This window comes from Meriones unguiculatus, chromosome 9 (assembly GCF_030254825.1).
Source record: "Meriones unguiculatus strain TT.TT164.6M chromosome 9, Bangor_MerUng_6.1, whole genome shotgun sequence".
NCBI classification, from domain to species: Eukaryota; Metazoa; Chordata; class Mammalia; order Rodentia; family Muridae; genus Meriones; species Meriones unguiculatus.
Genome location: NC_083357.1, coordinates 7,038,156 through 7,060,170, shown reverse-complemented (window position 1 = coordinate 7,060,170; position 22,015 = coordinate 7,038,156). Strand labels below are relative to the sequence as shown.

Genomic DNA, 22,015 nt, shown 5'->3' with positions numbered 1-22,015 from the left:
ATTTGAATAGCACTAAAACTTCTGTCTTTTATGTAAAATCTTTTTTCACAGTATTCCCCCCCCCAGGTGGATTTTATAAAACAGAATTGTGATGTCAATGTTTAAGAGCATTTTGATTATTTGACAGACCTGGACAAGCTATCTTCAGGAAGTTTCTGCTGAGTTTTATTACTAGAACAAAAAGACAATTTCTTAATACTCTTGCCATTAACACACTATGTCCAATTTGATAACAACAATAGTAACAAGAGAAAAATACTCCAAACTCTTATTTGTATCTGTGGTTATAAGAGTGTTGGACATTTTGTTCTGTCTTCTGTTTGTTCTCTTTTGTGTTACTTCTGAAATCTCCTGGTGCATGTATGTTCTCTGCCCAGCATGACTTTCTTTTGCCATGGTATAGCAATGAAGAAAATGTTTCTGAAATCCCGTATATATAGATATTCTGTGTGTGTGTGTATGTGTGTGTGTATGTATATGTGTGTGTGTGTGTATGTGTGTGTACATATGTGGGAAAGTGCCCATGAAGCAGAAGAAATTGTTGGATCCCTGGGAACTAGAGTTACAGGTTGGTACAAGCCGCTTTTTGTGGTGACAGGAACCAAACTCCAATCATTAGTGAGAACAACAACCACTTAGAGCTCCTGAGCCATGTTTTCAGCTCCAAAATCTCAGGTACTTCTAAAAATACCACTAGTCCTCACCCCTGTGAGACCTGGGAGGGGTCCTACTCCCACCTTTTAAACCTCAGTCTCCACTCACCTTAAGGCAGTCATACTGTGTGTGATCCATTGTCTCATATGACCCAGTCTTCCTTATCCTTGGTTGTCACAGTGTCTCTTCTGCCAGTTAGGTATGGCCAATGTTTATTAAGCTTTTACACTTGAGGATAGTGCCTGAGTGGTCACGTGGAGGGACATGGAGTAAAGGACGAATGAAGAACAGTTACTTCATCCCCGTCTGTCTTACCAGTGCAGGGAAGGATGACTTGGCAGTTCCATAATCCTCCTTAGGAACTGTAGCAGAGACCATGCAGACACAGGCATGTGTGTGTGTTCTGTTCAGGAAACCAAGTGTTTTGGGGTGATGATGAGTATAGGAGAGATACAGATCTAGGATATGATGCTCAGGGGTTCCAGCATGTGGCCTTCAACTAGGAAGAGAGACAATTTCATGACTCCACTGTGCATTACAAAGTTGAGATTGAAATAGTACTAAAAATTAAGAGTGATCTTTAAATACTGACTTTTGAGATGTCAGAAGCATCCAATAACAGTACAGTCCCTTTACACACACACACACACACACACATACACACACACACAGTTTTCCATATTGGTTGGCCTTCCTTATTCTCTGAAAAGCCTTTCAGTAATTTGCAAGTTCCACAATGCTGAAGACCATGCAGACAATTTAACCTGATTGTGTTTCCAGCATCTACAAGGCCAGTAAGTATGGAGCTGGAATCTAGTGACTGCTTAATGAAAATGGGAAGGTGGTGAGACAGAAAATCAAATGGAATTAAACCTTTATTCTGAGGTCAGGAAAACGGGTGACCACAGCAAGATCACTACATCCCCCCGGGTGTCTAAACCAGTCTGCCAGGGACAGGGACCCTCCAAAAGACTCATATCTACAAGATTAAAACCTGACTAGTTGCTTAAGATGAAATACAACCTGTTCTGACTGAAAATGAGGTGTGAAATTCCCACTGAGATTTCCCCTGAATGAGATACTATTCCCCCCAATCCTCAGAAACTCTAACCTCCTTCCTGCCCTGTCAACCTGCTGTGCCTCCCCACAGACATCAGAGTGGTTGCTCTGTGTTGTGGCACAGCAGAGCCATCACAATGGAGAGCATGTTCCTACAGTGGGAATTGGGTGGAGAATATCTTTGGAGGGAGGTTGAGGCAGAGGCTGCTCTTCAGACACTCAGCACATATAGATTGCCTAGAGGCTCTGTCAAGACTCTCCCTCTACTCCTGCCTGCCATTCTGGGCGTCACAGGCAAAATGGGTCAACACTGTCTTCAATAATATATTCACACTTGTCTGACAAATCTTTGATTCTCCTCATGACAGTAAGCCCCAGAAGACAGCAGGTGAAGTAACAGCAAAAACTCCTATTTTGTACTAATTCTTACTGACAGGAAGGATTGGTGGGGAAAGTAGAAATGACAAGAACTGTGAGAGGAAGCCACTGCTAGCTTGGAGTCCTCTTAACGCGGCCAAGAATGATTCAGGAGATAAATTCCAGGCTCCTAAATCTTCAACCTGTAACCCATGTTGGTATGCTGATCACCAGCATAGCACATGGAGGGGACACTGTCTAAATGTATACTGCCACTGTTGCCTTTGCCCCAGATCCAGAGGAAAAAAAATCATATGGATTCTATTTCATATTAGATCCTAATCTAGGAAGGAAAAGAAAACCCATTCTCTGGAAGAAAAGCCTTGAAGTAAAAGGTTTTTATGTCTGGGGCCCAGTGACCTACCCAAGCTTTTTCTTCAAATTCCTACCCCAGGCCTTGCCCTGCTGCGTATTCAATGTCTCAGAAAAAAAAAAAATGCTAGCTTTTGTGGTATCAGTCTCCCACAATCTTGCTTTACTCTCCCACTCAACTTTCAAGGGTAAGTTCTGTGATAGTAACCACAAGTTAGGAGAATGATGGCGAACATTCAACTTTCTGCCCAAGGCCTATGTTTTAAACATTTGTGTATGCAAATGTTTAACTTGACGCAATGGTATAATAGTGCATTTTGCTAACCCATGTGCCCAGTCACTCCTTTCTCCTTGTTAACTCAAGATAATTCTGTGTCTACTGGTACCATGTATGGGGGGTATAACACTTTCCCCTGACCACCCTCTCACACAAGTGCTTTAACACCTACAATGAGGTTTTTATTTCCTCTAATAATAATCTTTGAAGCAGGCAGTTATGTAAGACACCATTGGCTTCAGTCTTTGCAAGGTTTCCTTCTAGAATCAAGGGCCGGCACGCAGAAGAAACATACAACTGAACACCCACCCAGTGGAAGTCAGGGTGTGATACAGTATGTTTGTGACTCATGAATATGAAGCAGTATTAACTAAGACCAGAGAATTTTTTTTAAGATTTCCGTTTCCTTACATTTTATCACTAATCCTTGGTGTTAAAAATAAAAGTCTAAGGGAACTGAGCATAGGAAAGATAAAACTAGCTGTTTGTAAACAGAGTTTTGAAATTGAGTCAGCAATGGAGGGAAGAGTTCTGTTGCTAATAAATTCAGATGTTTCCCCTGCTGACTTATTTGCATGCCTAAGTTCTTGGGAAGTGGAGAAAACGTGGACATCTGATATTGATTAAGAGTGTACTGGTTGCTGGGCACTGAGTTGGACACAGTTGCCTCTTTCTACCTTTAAAGAATTGACCAAATCTTTGAGACTACAGAGTGCCTCAAGTACCCTTGGAAGAAACAAAGGAAAGAATGAGTGTTGGCATAATGTTCTTGTGGACTGTGAACAGATTATCCTTGTTCTTTGAAATGCTGATTTCTCTACCCCACTATCTTGTTTCAATTCAGACATTGCATTGTGATGTTTATTCTAAGCATCTCCTGTCTCAAGTTTGTGTAAACATGCCACCATTTGTTCTCTGTATTGCCAATAAAGCTAACCAGCCAATGCTGAGCAATGCAGCGAAGAGGGTCAGACATCCTGGTCCAGTGAGGGGAGGAGAAAGGACAGAAAAATGGGTTTGGATCTGTTTGAAAAGGACTGTGAAACATCAGGAGAAATGAACTGGACCTGGGATATGACTAAAAAGCAAGTATAATATGGGAAATCTGAATGGAATGAAGCTATACTAGTTTGGAGGTTTAGGATGGAGTGAAAATCACTCAGCATTGTGCTCTAGGCTAATTAAATAAATCCTAGTTTCTCTATGTGGTTATTCGGACATATCGCTGGCAAGGGAGTAACCACTGCTTTACTAAAATATAAATCAATAATAAATTTTAATAATCATCAACAAATGGTACCCAACATGGAGAGAGTCATTTGTTGCTGGAAATTAAATAATGTGAGGCTAAATATTAATTATTTTTAGCCTTATAATTATTTCAGTGATATAATTTACTCTCCTATCACAATCAAATAAAACACAGACACCTGTTAAATTTTATAATTGCCTTATTTACCTTGGCTGGACAGATATTCCACCTACTCTATCTTATATCTTCTAGCCCCATCCCATGCCATCTACCTTACCATTCCTATATGGCCCATCTCCCATCCATAATTCCATAAATACTTATTTATCCTTCATTTGGAGTGCTCCTTTCCATTCTGCTCTTAAAGTTCTTCTTGGCCCATGTGATTCCTTTTTTATACTATCCCTTGTGGCTTCCTCTCTTTCTGTCTCTCTTTTTCCTGTGATTTTCCTGTCCCAAAGCCCTCAAACTGGCTCCACCTACCCCATTCTGCCCTGCCCAGGTTTAGGGCTTTTAATCAGCCAATCAAGAATAATTTCTTAGGCAAGGTCAAACAGCAATACCTGGGGTACGTGACAATTTTCTCTTAAACAGTAAGAATCTTAGGGCAAGCAATTAGCAAATACAAAGCACCAGACCACACTCCAAGAGTTAGATAACATAAAATGAAGTTGGAAAGATAAGACTGGAGACATGGATCATTTCCAGTAATGGAAAAGGTGAATGATGAGGCCACAATGCCAGGAAATTCCCCAAATCATCATATCAGTCCCTAGAGGATTGTGATGCAAAATAGCCCATGTAATGGGAAGACATGGAAAGGGATTTCTAGAAGGCAACACAACCCCATGACTTTTCATGAGTAAATCTGTGTGGAACAATTTTCCATCTTGTAAAGTGGTTTAATTTTTCTGATATATTTGGATTAATCTGATGGCTTTGTCCATAGGAGCTTTGTCTGTTTGTTCATGTGTTTACTCTACCATCCTTTAGAAAGAAAAGGCCTTGCTTCTCTGTTAGCATGATGAAGATAATGACAAAAAATAATTTAAAGGATGAAAGGTTTATCATGGCTCACAGTTTCATAGGGATTTCAGTTCATCATGTTAGAGGGTGGGCACAACAGTGGGGAGTGTGGCAGTCTGATGGCTCTTCCCTTGGTAAGAGACCAGAAAATGGAGAAAGCAGGCCGGAAGCTGATGTGAACATAAAGGCTGACCTTTATGCTGGATAGTATTTATGTCAATTTGACATAGATTAGAACCATTTTGGATGAAGGAACCTCAGTTGAGAAAATGTTTATACCAGATTGGCCTGTGGAAAAGCCTGTGGTGCACTTTCTTGATAGACAAATGGTGTGGAAGGGCCCTGCTTACTATGGGTGATACCACCCCTTGGTTGGTGGTCTTGGGTGCTACAATAAAGCAGTCTGAGCAAGCCATGAAGAGTGCAGTAAGCTGCACTCTTGTGTGTCTTCTGCATCATTTCCTGTCTCTATGTTTCTGCCCTACTTAAGTTCCTATGTTAGCTTCCTCAGTGATGGCCTGTTACCTAGAAGTCTAAGATGAAATAAGCCCTTTTCTTCCCAACTTACTTTTAATCATGGTGTTTTGTCATGGTATTAAAAACTTCAACTAACAGACTGTTCTGAGTAACTTACTTCCTCCTGCTATAAACTATTAAAGGCCCATTCTTCAACTTTTGCCATATGCTGGGGACTAAGCCTCTAGACCACAGCCTCTGGGAGGATGTTTCAGATTTAACATGTGACATGTACATATCTGATAGCTAAAAACCTATCACTACTTTATATTTGGACATTTTGGGGGGTGACAACAGTGAAGAACCAGCCTGTCCTACAAATACTGGCTCATGCCTGTGGGATGAAGTTTTGACCCAGAAGCCTTAGTGGCATCAGATTGCTTGCTGGCCAATCAACATTCATTTGAGAATTATCTCCACTGGACACACTGTGCTACAGTCTGTAGATTCAAGCTGAATTTGATGGTAATCCATTCCATCCCAGCTCTTTGACTGTGTTTTTACAGAATTTCAAGGGTGTAAGGTGCATCTAAAATCCCCAAGGTTTACAGCTCTGGAATTCCCAAGGTCTCAGTTCTGGAATCTCATTTTTTCTGTTCCACCTTAAGCCTTCATTTGAAGTGACTGTTTTGAATCTGATGGTGGGCAGATATCTGGTACTCTGCCATAAAGGAACAGGCATGTGAGCTGATGAACATCTCTCTCACTTTGGTATGTACCCCAGAATGAGATTCCATTTTTGTTGTCCAAATAATATACTTCATTTGGGAGGAATTTATAATGCAGAATATCAGATGTCAAGCAAGCCTGGTTCCTTAAATAAATTGATTCTGAGATTTAGAATAAGGGGGTTCCAAATCATATGAACCATGGCTGAAATTGCGAATGAATTTTAGAGGAAGAAGACGTCTGTAGATCATGTCTTGGGCTCTCTGAAGATTGATATATGTTGTGATCATTACACTGCTAGTGATAGGATATGTTATTCCATCCTCTGTTTTGTTGTTTGTTTTGTTTTATTACTATTACTACTATTATTATTATTTACAATTTATTCACTTTGTATCATCCCAGTTGTAGCCTCCTCCCTCATCTCCTCCCAGTCCCACCCTTCTTCCCTCTTTCTCTCCTATCTCTCTCCCCTAGTCCACCGATAGGGGAAGTCCTCCTCCCCTACTATCTGAACCTAGCCTATCAGGTCCCATCAGTACTGCCTGGGTCCTCTTCCTCTGTGGGCTGGCTAAGTCATTCCACCAGAGAATATTGATTAAGAAGCAGGCACTGAATTGATGTCAGAGACTGTCTCTTCTCCCCTTACTAGAGGATCCACATGGAGACTAAGCTGTCTATGGGCTACATCTGAGCAGGAGGTCTAGGTCCTCTCTATGTAAGGTCTTTGTTGATGGCTCAGTCTCTGCAGTACCCCCCATCCGGGCCCAGCTTTTGTTGGCTCTGTTGGTCTCCTTGTGGGGCTTCTGTCCCCTCCAGGCCCTTCTGTATCCCCCTTCTTCCATAGGACTATGCCCAAAGTTTGGCTGTGAGTCTCTGTATCTGATTTGATCCCCTGCTGGGTGGAGTCTTTCAGAGGACATCTGTGGTAGGCTCCAATCCTGTTCGCTTTCTTCCACTGCTTTGGGTGTCGATCCTGTTCTCTCTCCTGAATGAGAATTAAGCATTTCCCCTAGGGTCTCCCTTGTTGTATAGCTTTTTTTTAGGTATGTAGATTGTAGTATGTTTATCTTTTATTATATGGGTAATATCTGCTGTTAAGTGAGTATATACCATATGTGTCTTCCTGCTTCTGGATTACATCACTCAGGATGACCATCCATTTGTCTGCAAATTTCATGGTTTCCTTGATTTTAATAGAAGAATAGTATTTTGTTGTGTAAACGTACCATGATTTTTGTAAACCTTCTTTGGTTGAGGGACATCTAGGTTATTTCTAGATTCTGGCTTTTATGAATAAAGCTGAGTGAATGTCATTGTTGTGTGATTGAGCCACTTTTGTGCATATGCCTAGTTGTGGTATAGCTAGGTCTTCAGGTAGCACTATTCCCAATTTTCTGAGAAAATACCAAGTTGATTTCCAAAGTGGTTTTACAAGTTTACATTGCCACCAGCAATGGAGGAGCTTTCCCCTTTCCTCACATCCTCTCCAGCATGTGTTGTCACTTGAATTTTTGACCTTAGCCATTCTGATGGGTATGAGCTGGAAGCTCATAGTCATTTTGATTTGCATTTCCCTGATGAAGGAAGTTGATCATTTCTTTAAGTGTTTATCTGCCAATTGATATTCCTCTGTTGATAATTTTCTGTTTAGCTCTGTATTCCATTTTTAATTGGATCATTTGGTTTGTTGGTATTTAATTTCTTGAGTTCTTCATATATTCTGGATATTAGCCCCATGTGAAATGTAGGGCTAGTGAAGATCTTTTCTCAATCTGTAATCTGTCATTTTGTTCTGTTGACAGTGTCCTTTGCTTTACAGAAGCTTTTCAGGTTCATAACGTCCCATTATTGTTTATCTTAGGGCTGAGCTGTTGGTGTTCTGTGCTAATGCATTCAAGGCTCTTCCCCACTTTTTCTTCCAACAGATTTAGTGTGTCTAGTTTTATGTTGAGATATTTGATCCATTTGGGCTTTAATTTTATGCAGGGTAATAAATATAGATCTATTTGCATTTTTCTACATGTAGACATCCAGTTAGACAAGCACCGTTCGTTAAAGATATTATCTTTTTTCCATTGTATGGTTTTGGCTTCTTTGTCAAAAATCAGGTGTCCTTAGGTGCATGGCTTTATTTGTGGTTCTTTGATTCAATTTCATTGATTCAGAGTCTGTTTCTATGAGAGCATCATGCCGTTTTTATTACTGTTGCTCTACAGTACAGCTTGAGATCAGGGATGGAAATATGTTCAGAAGATCTTTTATTATACAGGATTGTTTTAACTATTCTGTTTTTTTTCCATATAGAGTTGAGAATTGTTCTTTCAACATCTGTGAATAATTGTGTTGGTAGTTTGATGGGAGTTGCATTGAATCTGTAAATTGCTTTTGGAAGGACGGCCATTTTTACTATGTTAATCCTACCGATCCATGAGCATGGGTGATCTTTCCATCTTCTGATATCTTCTTTAATTTCTTTCTTCAAGACTTGAAATTGGTTTTGTTTGTTTGTTTGTTTTCACACAAGTATTTCACTTATGTGGTTAGAGTTTCACCAAGATACTTTATGTTACTTGTGGCTATTGTGAAGGGTGTTGTTTTCCTAATTTTTTCATCAGCCCATTTGTCTTTTGGTTACAGGAGGGCTACTGATTTTTTGAGTTAATTTTGTATCCAGCCACTTTGCTGAAGGCATTTATTAGTTGTAGGAGTTCCCTGGTAGAATTTTGGGGTTCACACTTGTATACTATCATATCATTTGCAAATAGTGATACTTTTACTTCTTCATTTCTGATTTGTATCCCCTTTATCTCCTTTAGTTGTCTTATTGTTCAAGCTGGGACTTCCAGTACTATGTTGAAGAGATATGGAAAGAGTGGACAGCCTTGCCTTTTCCCTGATTTCAGTGGGATTGATTTAAGTTTCTCTCCATATAGTTTGATGTTGGCTTTAGGATTGTTGTATATTGCCTTTACGATGTTTATGTATGTGCCTTGTATCCCTGATTTCTCTAAAACTTTAAAAATGAATGGGTATTGTATTTTGTCAAATGCTTTTTCAGCATCTAAGGAGATGATTATGTATTTTTTTTTCCTTTGAGTTTGTTTATATATTGGATTATATTGATGGATTTCCATATATTGAACCACTCCTGCATGCCTGGGTTATGGTGGATGATATCTTTGATCTGTTCTTGGATTTGGTTTGTAAGTATTTTATTGATTAATTTTGTATCAGTGTTCATAGGAGAATATGGTCTGAAATTCTCTTTCTTTGTTGGGACTTTGTGTGGTTTAGTTATCAAGGTGACTGTGACCGCATAGTATGATTTTGATAATGTTTTTTTCTGTTTCTATTTTGTGAAATAGTTTGAGGAGGATTGGAATTAGCTCTTCTTTAAAGGTCTGGTAGAATTAAGTGCTGAAACCATCTGGCCCTGGTTTGTTTGTTTGTTTGGGGTTTTTTTTGTTTTGTTTTGTTTTTTGGATGGGAGACTTGATGACTGCTTCTATTTCCTTAGGGGATATAGGACTATTTAATTTATTTACCTGATTGTGATTCAGCTTTGCTAAGTGGAATCCATCAAGATAATTGTCCATTTCAATTAGATTTTCAAATTTTGTGGTGTATAGGCTTTTGAAGTAAGACCTAACGATTGTTTGGATTTCCCTAGTGTCTGTTGTTATTTCTTTTCATTTCTAAGTTTGTTCATTTGCGTAGTACATCTTAGTTTGGCTAAGGATTTGTCTGTCGTGTTCATTTTTTTTTTTTTTTCAAAGAACCAGCTCTTGGATTTGTTGATTCTTTGAATTGTTTCCTTTGTTTCTAATTGATTGTTTTCAGCCCTGAGTTTGATTACTTCCATCCATCTACTTCTCTTCGGTGTGTCTGCTTCTTATTTTTCTAGGGCTTTCAGGTGTGCCAAAGTTGCTCGTATGAAATGTCTCAAATTTCTTTATGAAGGCACTTAATACTATGAACTTTCCTCTTAGCACTACTTTCATTGTGTTCTGTAAGTTTGGGAATGTGCCTTCATTTTCATTGGATTCTTGGAAGTTTTTAATTTCTTTATTTCCTCTCTGACCCAGCTTGTTGTTGAGTAGAGAGTTGTTCAGTTTCCATGTCTGTGTACGCTTTTTGCTCTTTTGGTTATTGTAGTGGTTTAGTTTTAGACCATGGTGGTTCTGTGACCCAGACTGGTTTGGGCTATGCTATCTTGAATCCATGATGTGTAAGCTTCCACTGTTTGCCTGGTCTCCATGGGGTTACCAGCAGAGCAATGGCTTGAATGCTGGGAATGCTGCCCTAGAAATCCTGACCTGCCCTCAGGAGGGCTGGAGGTAGCCTATGTCTGGCTGCTAGAGAGGAGGGTCCTTGGACCTGGCACTCCCCTGAAGAGTGCTAGGGGCACACAGTTCTGCAACTCTCAGACCAGGGGGCCTGGATCTGACTGGTCCCACATGTCCCAGGAAACCTGGCATCAGGGGAGCAGGAGGGATCTGATGTCTGGCTGATAGAGTGGATGATCTCTGGACCTGGGGTTTGGCACGTGCTGGGGTGTGCAGACAATGCTGGTGTTCATAATTTGCCATTCCTAGACCCTGGAGATGGCCATAAAGGTCTATAGCCTGTTGGCCTCAACCCATGAGATGTCACCTTGAGTCCTGGGAAGCCCCAAGGTTGATACTGTGGGTCCAGACGCTGGTCCACTGACTGGTTTCAGAGTCTCTGATCCTCTGTCCCTCAGATACAGTGCACACTGGTCACCACCATTTTGGAACTCTTATTCCATCGTCTTAAGTAATGGCAAACTTCAGTGCTAGCATGTGGTAATACTCTATGGGGAAGAATCCTCATCTTCACCCCTGAAAGTCAATTTCCTCTTCCACCCAACCTGTTGAGAGAAAGGTGCCTATGTTTACATGTCTTTGCTCAGCTTCGCTGCTGTATGTTGTCTGATCTAAGTGGGGTTACTAGAAATCACATAGCTTCGGACCCATCCTTTCATCTTTTACTAAATCCTCTCATTTGCTATTGATTACAGTGGCAGGAATGGGTGAGTCACTTTTTAGAAGTTGAAAATCGTAACACAGGGGGTTTCAATACCTTGCCTAAGATCTCAAAGTCTGTAAGCTCTCCATGTCTACTTGGAACCACTATCTTCTGGTTTCTGGTTGTATTAAGGATACCAAGGGTTTGCTTAGTCAGGGACAGTATGATTTACAGATATCATAATGATTGTCATAGAGAAAACTGTTTATTACAAGATGTATAAGGACATGCCATTATGATGAAGAGCCACACAGGGAAGTACAGAGGTCAGATCAAAGTGAGTGTGCAGAAAGAGAAATTCAGAACACTGAAGGCTCTATTGGGGTTACCAAGGTAGAAAAAGAGGGCAAGCGGAAATTTAGGGTTATATAATGCAGATAATTTCACTGGGTGCTGGGGAACAGAGTTGTCCAAAGGAGTGTCATTGTTAGGACTAGGCTGATTATAGCAGATGGGCAATGGCCCTGGGAATATGAGCAACCGATGAAAGCACAGGTAGTGCCCTGGGCTGTGGATGGGTTGGGTTTTGCATATTAAAGATATACTTTTGCACATTGAAGATACACCAAAGGCATTACTTACCATTGTTAAGGTTGGTAAAGCCTTGGCTATGAAGAACATTAAGAATTCAGGGCATGGGAGATGAGGACATGGGTCAGTGGATGAAGCACTGGCCATGCAAACCTGAGGGCAGAATCGAACCACCCACGTGATAGCCAAGGAGCCGAGAGCTGCTTCTAGAGCCACTCTTTCTGGGGAAAGAAGAGAGTGTAGTCAGATGGGTTCATCATTTGCCAAGTCTGGCTGGTGTCTGCTGTCTCTGCCTTTTAGATTGAGACAACTTCCTTAAAATGTCATCTTGATCCAGCAACCACTGGATTGTAAAGCTCTTAGATAGACACGACTTGGCAGGAAGTAGACACAGCTTTCTGGAAATGACTCTAGCATTTTCTCAATTCTAAGGCCAACATCCTTTCACTCAGGGCCCACCAGAATACTGGAGGCTGAGTCAGGGGATCTCAAGGACAAGATGGCTAGCTAGATTAGCCAAATTAATGAGCTCCAGGTTCATCAGGAGACCGTGTCTGAGTAAATAGTGAGAACAGCCATCATGGAAGATATCCACAGCCAGCTTCTGGCCTCCACATGTACACCCACACATCTGCATGCACATCTGCATATACATATGTCCCCCACAAAGGTGAACATATATGCATATATATATATATATATATATATATATGTATCTGTACACATACATATAAACATGCAAAATAACCGAGAATAGAATGTTAGCATTAACACACTTGCTCTGGCCCCAGATTGAGGCCACTAGAGAGCTAAAGTCTAATAACTTGTGTCACCTTCCTTTGAAGATGTCATGGCTTGAATTGTGACTGTTCCACTGTAGCAGCCCAACTGTTGGGCCTGAGTGTGTCCTTCACCTTGACAAAATATGTGGCTATGAGAATCAGCTCACACTATCTGTCCCTGCAACAAAAGACTATAAATGACATTTTTTTTTTTCTGAATTGAGATATATTCATTACCACACATGAGGTCTCAGACATTTGTGTTTACGGGAAAAGAAATTGGAGATTGTTCAGGCCCTTGGAGCATCCCTAATGTGACAGTCCATTTTTCATAATGATCTATGATATTCATTTGTTGAGATTTTATTACTTTTGTAATCTAATTCAATTTATCCCATTTTATTGCCATTCGGGGCAACAGTACCTCAGTTGTCTCTCGTCCGCTAGATGAGCATGATGGCTTCAAGGTGAAAAGCATTCTGTCCAATGTAACTGTTTCCTGTGGAGTCACCCTCTCTCAACTGAAATCTTCCCTCAGCTTTTTCTGGGAGCATAAACATTGAGAGTGATTTATGAAGCCTGTGTGTGTGTGTGTGTGTGATTCTATCTCTTCTCATCTTCTTAGAGATTAAAGGTTTTATTTCATAAATACTTTGAGATATAAGAAATTACAGAGATGGACAAATAGCAACAGGAGTTTAACAAGGAATAGTTTACCACGTGCCAATTAAGAACATGTTCAGTAGCATCAAACTGGCCTTAAGCTAGAAAGATGCTGGTTTTAGCGAGCTCTGAAGCCACATGTCATTTTGAGCACAGGTGAAGAGATGTGTTAGAGTCTGTCTCCCTAACTAGGGGCTGCCACCCCTTAGTTATGGTTTTGTACCTACCAATGTAGACATGTACAGGTCCTGGTCTGTTCGAGTAGCAAGTGTCATTACCACAGTCTAAAATAAAAGGCTGCCTTGTTCCTATGGTGATGTAGACCGTGTTTGTGGGAAAGTACTGTCCCCCTGTCTCCGCTGCCTCTTGGAGAAAGAGGGGGTTGCTGTGATCTCAGGGAACAGCTCGGGGCGTGAACACATAAGCGCGGGAAGTTTGAAGAGCTGTTCTCAAACCCACCCTTCCTGGGGAAGAAAGAGATTGTAGTCAGCTAGCAGGGTTTCTCATTTCCAAGTCTGGCTGGCGTCTGCTGTTCCTGCCTTTTAGATTGACACAACTTCTTTAAAATGTTATTTTGATCCAGCACCCACTGAATTGTTAAAGCTCTTAGATAGACACAACTTAGCAGTCAATAGACACAGCTTTCTGGAAATGACTCTAGCATTTTCTCAATTCCCAGACCTACATCCCTTCACTCCGGCCAGTGAGTTCTTAGTACATTTCTTCCATGTCAGACATACTATAGCCACTTCAGGAAAAGTGCAGGCATACTTGACCTGGGTTTCAGGTGGCCAGCTGCCAGCCTGACTATTTTTTTCTTTTTAAACAAATTTTTATATTAATTCCAGTTTATTCACTTTGTATTTCTCTTCCTCATTCCCTCCTAATTCCACCCTCCCTCACTCATCCAAGTCCATTGATAGGGGAGGTCTTCCTTCCCTTACATCTGACTGTAGCCTATCAGTTCTCATCAGGACTGGCTGCACTGTCTTCCTCTGTGGCCTGGGAAGGCTGCTCCCCCTTCATGGGGAGGTGATCAAAGAGCCAGCCACTGAGTTGATGTTAGAGACAGCCCCTGTTCCCCTTACTAGGACACCCACTTGGATACTGAGCTACCATAAGCTACATCTGTGCAGGGGTTCTAGGTTATCTCTATGAATGGTCCTTGGTTGGAGTCTCAGTCTCAGATTTCTTGGTTCTGTTCCTCTCCTTTTGGAGCTCCTGCCCCTCCAGGTCTTTCTATCTCTCCCTTCTTTCATAAGATTGCCTGCACTCTGCCCAAAGTTTGGCTATGAACCTCAGCATCTGCTTTGATACCCTGCTGGATAGAGTCTTTCAGAGGCCCTCTGTTGTAGGCTCCTCAAATACAGGACAAGGACATTTGCTCAACCATATTGGTAGCAGCTTTTTTCGTAATAGCCAGAACCTGGAAACAACCTAGATGCCCCTCAACTGAGGAATGGATACAGAAATTGGGGTACATTTACACAATGGAATACTACTCAACAATTAAAAACAAGGAAATCATGAAATTTATAGGCAAATGGTGGGATCTAGAAAAGATCATCCTGAGTGAGGTATCCCAGAAGCAGAAAGACACACATGGTATGTACTCACTTATATGTGGATATTAGACATATAATAAAGGATAAACATACTAAAATCTGTACACCTAAAGAAGCTAAGCAAGAAGGAGCACCCAGGGTGAGATGATCAACCCTCACTTGAAAGGCAAACAGGACAGACATCAGAAGAGGGAGAAAACAGGAAATAGCCTGACTTTTAATCTGTGTTTCTCATGGTTTTAGTACTTACTGTTGTCTGTAAAATCTAGTCAGAGCCATTCTCCCTTCTCACCTAGAACCTCTAGGTAGCCTGCCCTGAGTGCCATTGTTGAAATCTATCTCACTGGGTTGTGATTTCTCATTGCACATTACAGTGCTGCTGGGGAGCTTCAGAGTAAGAGCCTGCTTCAAGGTTCTGAGTAGTTCTTGGGCGGGACAAGGATGAAGAGAGCTGTGAAAACATTAGGAAATGCTAATGAGCAGCCAGGCTGAGCACAAGTGTCCATGGCTTGTGCCCCATGCTCTAGTTAGAAGGTGTTCACACTGTGCTCTCCTGTACCAGTCCCTTGTTGGAAAAACAAAGACAAACAGACTCTCCCAGTGACCTTTGGGGTCATTGTGCCTGGTTCCACTGTATCTCCAAGATCAGTCCATGCATCTACTCCTGACGACTTTACTCCTGCCACACAGGCATGTTTAAATATGCCTTCAGACATTGTTGTCTCAGTGGCTTTGCACCTTTTCCCCCTTCACCAGGAATATTCTTTTCTATAGCCCTGTGGTTTACTCCCTCTTTTCCTCTCCTCTGCCCAGATCCTTGCGTAGGTCTCACCTTGATAGGATAGCTTTCCCTTCTTCCCTTTCTAAACTAGCAAGTCCCAGTGTCCTCCATAATCTTCCCCTGCTTTGATTTCTTCATAAGCCTTTAATCCAACAGATACAAGAGCTTTATTTATGCATTTTGTTTTACTCCCAAGACAATGTAGTCTCCCTGATGTTGGTTTGTTCTTTGTTTATGGAGTGGTCCCTGGTAAGTAGCAGGCACTCAGAAGACACACGTGACTGATAAGCTGTTTCTTTTGTTTGTCTGTGCAGCTGGTGGCAGATTCCTCTCTGGTTGTACCAGGGACCTGTTAGAATCCTACTGCAACCACTTCCTTTCCCCTCTTTCAGTACCTGTAAAAATAAGAATTTAGGATTCATTAGTGTACAGGGGATGGGACCATCTATGTTTTCCCTCTTCTGTCATCCCTTCTCCCTCCCCTTTCTTTTCTTCACAAGGCTGTCTGTGAACTTGCCATCCTTCTGTGTCAGCCCCTGGAGTCGTAGGATTACAGGCCTGCATTGTTATGACCAACACCCATCAGAGCTTCTGATGGAGTTCTATCTACATAAAGGAAACATATAATGTCTTTGGAAAAAGAATGACTTGAGATTGGATTTTGTTTGTGTCCTTTGGATGAAATGAAGTGACTTTAAAAGACCACACTCAAACACTTTATCAAGCTTAAAGGGGTTTGTAGAAACCATTGTAATGAGACATCAGTATTAGTGGGGTGGCTCAGCCACTCTTCTGCTCTGCCTTTGAATTGTGGCAATGAGAGGAGTCTTCTGTGCCTGTGTCTGGGGAGCACAGAGGCCGGGCTCCTGGGAGTGGCGTAGTGGATCCTAATGGCAAGCCTGGCCTGTGCTATGTCTTCTTTTTGTGACTGTGTATACTGTCCACTTGGCTCTCAGGATTGCTCCCAGGATTGACCTGGCTCTGCTAAAGTTCCTTACTACATTAAATAAAATAATAAAATAAAAATCCTGGGCTCACAGCAAAGCTGTAAAAGAAGTTGAGTTGATGGCAGTTTAAAAAAATGTAGAAATATGAGTCAGAGGGGTAGAGGACACCAGGAGAACAAGGCCCACCGAATCAACTAAGCAGGGCTCATAAAGGTTCACAGAGACTGAAGCGACAATTCCAGACCCTGTATGGGTCTGTGCTAAGTCCTCTGCATGTATGTGCTAGTTTTTTAAACTCTACTTTATTTGGGATTCCTTAAGTGTCTACCCCACTTCCACCCCCCAACCCTAGGTAGGAGAGAAAGGGGATGTAGACCTCTTTAGACTGGGTTTCATCTGATTAGATTCATTGGGTTCTTCGGGAAAATACCAATCTCAGTCATCAGGATATTTAACAGTCCAGCAAATGGCAAGTGGAGACAGCAGAATGAACAAGCAACTTTACTCCTCCTTCACTTGTTTCCTTCAAGCCCTCTCTCTGGGCTCTCACATTTATACCCTCTCAGAGTCCTCAGAATTCCACTCTCTGCAGCAGGTAAAAACCCCTTTTTGAGTTGCATGAGGCAGTTATCAGCTGTGGACAACTAAGCTATTCCCATTTCCCACACTTGAGATTAAAACAAACAAACAAACAAACAAAAAACCTGTTTACATGACATAACTGAGTTTTAAAAGAAACCAAAACTTTCACTACATCCATACATATGTTATGGTTGTGTAGCTTGGCATTTCTGTGGAACTCCTAATAGCGGGAGTAAGGTGTCTCTGACCCTTTTGCCTGCCCTTTGGACCATCTCCCTCCTGTGGGTTGCCTCATCCAGCCTTAATATGAGGGTTTGTACCTAGTCTTATTACATCTTCTTATGTTAATATTATGTTCAGTTAATATTGCTGGGAGGCCTGCTGTTTTCTGAAAGGAAACATAGGGGCAGAGGATCTGGAGGATGGGGGGTGGTGCCTTGGGAGGAGTAGAGAGAAGAAACTATGACCAGGATTAATGTATGAGAGAATGTTTTTTTAAGGTAAAAAAAGAGAAAGAGACACAGAGAGAGACAGAGACACACACATAGGGACAGAGAGAGAGATGAAAAGAAATGTGGAAAACAAACACATCTGGGTACAGAATCTGCTTTGACTGTGTTGCACATAGAAGTTTGGTACTTGGTTAAGTGAATGGAAGAGGAAGGCAGCCCCCATTTCTATGTGTTATCATTTTTCTCTTTGACTTTTACTCCAGTTTTATTTTTTTATACTCACCCGGAATTGTTCAGGCCATGACAGTTTCATTATTTTCTTCTCATTTAAAATGTGCTTTAATTATTAAGGCTATAGTTAGTTATTTTTAACTTATTCGGTTATTCTAATAATATAAAAGTTTATAAAGTAAAGCTTCTGAGCCTCCCTTAATATAGCAAAATCTCATTGTGTGATTATTAGCCAATCAGTTCTCGGGAAACTGGGAAACTTGGGAAATTAGGGTTTAAGTTTTGCCCATGTTGTATTGAAGGTGAACATGCTTTGACTCTTTGCACTGTGGCTTTGCAAAGCATGTGCTGTTCAGTGCTCCTCCATTTTCTGTCAACTCTATTGACTTTTGCCTCCATGGGCATTTTGCCTATAATCCTGACTATAAGATAAATGCCTAGAGGTACAATTACTGGGCCAAAAGAATTGCAAATACAGAATGCTCTTGATATTGTTAAATTGCTCTCCAAAATATTTTACACTTTGAAGTAAAATGCTTTTCCTTTTGTGCTCAGTTGAAAGATATTATTGTGAGCAAATGTAGGGCATAAACCCAATATCATCTGATTATATTTATTTTCTAGGCAGAGATGTTGAGAGTCATGTCCATGCTGCTTCTACTCAGATAAGAGGTCTGCCCACTGGGAGCCAAACATTGTACATAAATGGAAATACTGAACATGATTCTGATTTTCTTTCATAAGCAATACAATAAAATAGAAACCAACAAAACAAATAGAATGCCTGCAAATCCCTCAGCAGAGTACCTGACCCATGGATGGTACTGTTTGTGGAGACCTTACTGGTGGTGATGGTGGGAATCGCTGTGCTGGCTTTCATTACTGCGGTGCTTGTTAGCACAATTCTTGAGCAATCATGACTGATCAGAAGCTTGGCGCAACCCTACTGGCTTTCCTAGTAGGTTGCCACATTTTAAATCAGGAATTGTACAAGTTTGCCAGCAACTCGAACACTTTTATGGGGTTTGAACCATACCTCCAAGGAAGAACAGTCTCTGCTCAACCTCTTCATCTGGACAGCAAAATGTCTGGCACCCACAGCTTACCTTTGCAGCTTTCAGCTTTGCCCTGGGTCTTTGACCACAAGATGAAATCCATTGACTTCACAGCTTAAGAGGCATCTCTGACTTTTTATTGCCAGCCTAAGACATGATAGAGATGCAAGTTCTTACCAGTTTCGTGTTTACCCTTTAATGAACTTTGAAATCAAAGCCAAGACTTTATGAAGCCCAAGAGCCTTGTCTCAGGGGACTGGATCTTGTGGATGATGGCTTTTGTGGGCTTAAAGCTGTTTGGAATCATTTGTATTGACAGACTCAGCAGTTCAGGAGCTCTTAGAGACCCTCTTATGTGAGCAGACCACAATGAAACTAAGAAAATCTTTGCACTTAACTGGGCCTCAGTTTCCCTTAAATCAGAGAGACTCTGCTAGGTATAGAGAGGACCAGAAGAGGAGAGTGAACAGGAAAGACAGCTGCTGGCAGGGACAATGCTTACCACTGTTGTATGTATAAGGTTAGGTTTTTGCTGTTAATTTTTTTCTCAAGGAGATTAAAATTCCATAGTTTTTCTTTTATTTTAAATCACATCTGTGCCCTCAAATTTTACTAGTGAGGTGATGTGGAAAAGAGCTATAGAAAGGACTGCAGTCAACAAAGAAAGCTGTAAGCTCACAAGATCCAAACTCTTAGGATGACTGGAGGGACCACATAAGTCTCCGGGCCACAGGCAGTGCCTTTTGTTTCAGTTAATGAGCTAAAACCATACCAGCTCCTGCGGACAGTTAGCTCCTGCAGCTTGTGCATTCTGCTGGGAGGAAGAGTGGAGGATCTCAGGGTGGTGTTGTTATTCTCCGGAACAGCACAGTCTGGGTTTTCTATGGGAATGAGGAAAACAGTTTGGGATTTGGTCTAGACCTAGATGATCTTTTTCCACTTGTGGGACAAAGCCAGGCCCGCATTGCTGCTGGTCTCCCATTTCTGGACCGTCTTCTCTGCCCTGTATTGCATGCCGAGAAACAACTAGCATTTATGCCATATGGCTGCGGAGATCAAAGGACCCCCTGAATATATTTCTAGCTGACTGTACTTCAGATGTCTTAAATATGTTCCTACAGATGGGGAGCATGGGGCATGAAAGAGGTGAAGCACATGTGTGTGAGGCATGCATGTGGTTGCCCAGGATGGTGCAAGCTGAGCATTGCTCACTGTGTGTCCATCTTCCTTTTAGGTTCGAATCTTCACATACCTCATTGGACGGGAGGCTGCTTTCGCAGACAATCTCAAGTGGATGGCCTGCGCTAACAAAGGTGAGGCTCCCAAAGATACTCCACTCTGAATTGCTGCTTTTGGGTGTGCAGCATGAGCAGCGTGTATGGGAAAATGAGGGAGCCCTAAAAGAAGATGGATATTTTTATTGAGAAATAGGAATGACATATATTCTTGGGAGTGCAGTGGGATGTGTCAGAAAACGTGTATAATAAGCTTTTGGGATGACAAGTACACCCCTCGCCTCAAACACTTATCATTTCCTTGTCACCGGTGGGAAAATTCAAAATCCTCTCCCATAGTTCATGTCAAATACAGGAAAAGTAAAGTGTAGGCATCCTGCTGTACCACATGACCACTAGATCACCTATTTAATACTACGTAAGTAAGTAAATAAATAAATAACTAAATAATAAGTCATTCTATTTAACTGTATTTTCAGTTCCTGCATTTGACATAGAACAGACAAGGAGACTGTAATTCTAAGATAAAATCCATTTCTAAATTCTCATAGATGGATATGTAGTAGCTCTTCCAAAACTACGTTTCTACATTTCGATGTCAGGTGGCTAAGCTGCTTCCCTGCTTCTCAGTAGCCGAGTAGTCTTGGAAGAGCAGAGACTTTCACTATGCTTCAAACACCCACACCTCCATCACCGTTCCCAGTCCTCAAGTGTACCCTCAGAACAGGTTCTCGTAGCATGAAGGAACTCAACCCAGGTTAAATCCAAGATGAAAACATTCAGGAGCTGGATCTACTCTCTCTTCCTTTGCCCCCGTGTGAACTCTGAAGCTTCCTGTTCCAGATGGAACTGAGATGGGTGTCAACACCCTTACCAAGATTGGATCCCTGAGTGAGCAGACAGATGCCTTGGACCCACACTAGATATGTGCCAAGACTGTGTGTTAAGCTATTGGGATTGCTGGATTGGTATTTTTCACGGCATAGTTTTGGCCATGGTACTAGTAAAATTAATTAAACTTAATTTGCAGTAGCCATTTAATGTTCTGCATGAGAGCAGCAATACTTCTTCCTTTGACTTTTTAATTGACAAAAACAAACTCTCTAACCGGTATGGAGCGAGATGTTCTGAGATATACATACATTGTGAAATGGCCAAATCAAGGCAATTAGCATGTGCTTGTAGTGAGGAAATTTAAAGTCGACTCTGGCTGATTTTCAAACATAATTACATTGTTATCAACGGTAGTCACTACACTGTACAATAGAGGTCCTGTATTTATTTTTCCTGAAGAATTGTAATTTTGTACTCCATTCTTCCATCGGTTCTTATTAAACATAAGCATTGGCAAAGTGGTACATGTTAGGTTTAGTAGTTCAATACTAGCTCATAGGTACTTAATCATTTATGGATCTTTGTGTTCATGAAGTAAATTTATTATCAATCCCTACAGTGTATCAGAAACAATGCTTGGGGCAAAGAACGCGATTGGAAGTGACAGGACCATCTAGTCTAGTAAGGGCTTTTTCCATTTTTTATATGGCCAAGAAGGATCTGAACTTTAAATCCAGTAGCCTGGATTTAAATCCAACCTCCATCATATGTCTGCTTTTTACTGGGATGGGTCTGGGCTTTATCACCTGCAGATGGCGTGTGGTATGACACCTGCCCAGAACACAAGCCGTAGGCCAGAAGTGAGGCCATGCCATTCAGATAGTAGCTCTGCTCCCAGCCCAGGACCGCCCACATTGTTCCACAGATCTGGTTTACTTCCCCTGAGACCACAGGCTCCTGAGAGCAGCCTCGGACTCTGACTTCATCTTGGCTGCCAGACAGGGCCCAGCCCCAACTTTCCTCAGGTGCTCCTATGATTCACAACATGAATAAAGATGGCTGTCCTGTCATACAGTGGTTGGTGTTGTCAGGCTTAGCTGGTCTATCCTTTTACTTTTCTCAT

General features: G+C 41.5%; 1 protein-coding gene across 2 annotated transcripts in view; it reads left to right on the top strand.

Annotated features, from left to right (window-relative positions):
* The window catches only part of Cacna2d3 (calcium voltage-gated channel auxiliary subunit alpha2delta 3), an 804,670-nt gene that overhangs the window by 510,849 nt on the left and 271,806 nt on the right, over window positions 1-22,015 (top strand). For both annotated transcript variants that reach the window (XM_060390773.1, XM_060390772.1), the window contains exon 12: window positions 20,058-20,136. In XM_060390773.1, coding sequence (XP_060246756.1) covers window positions 20,058-20,136 — 79 coding nt within the window. The remainder of the gene's footprint in view (window positions 1-20,057; window positions 20,137-22,015) is intronic.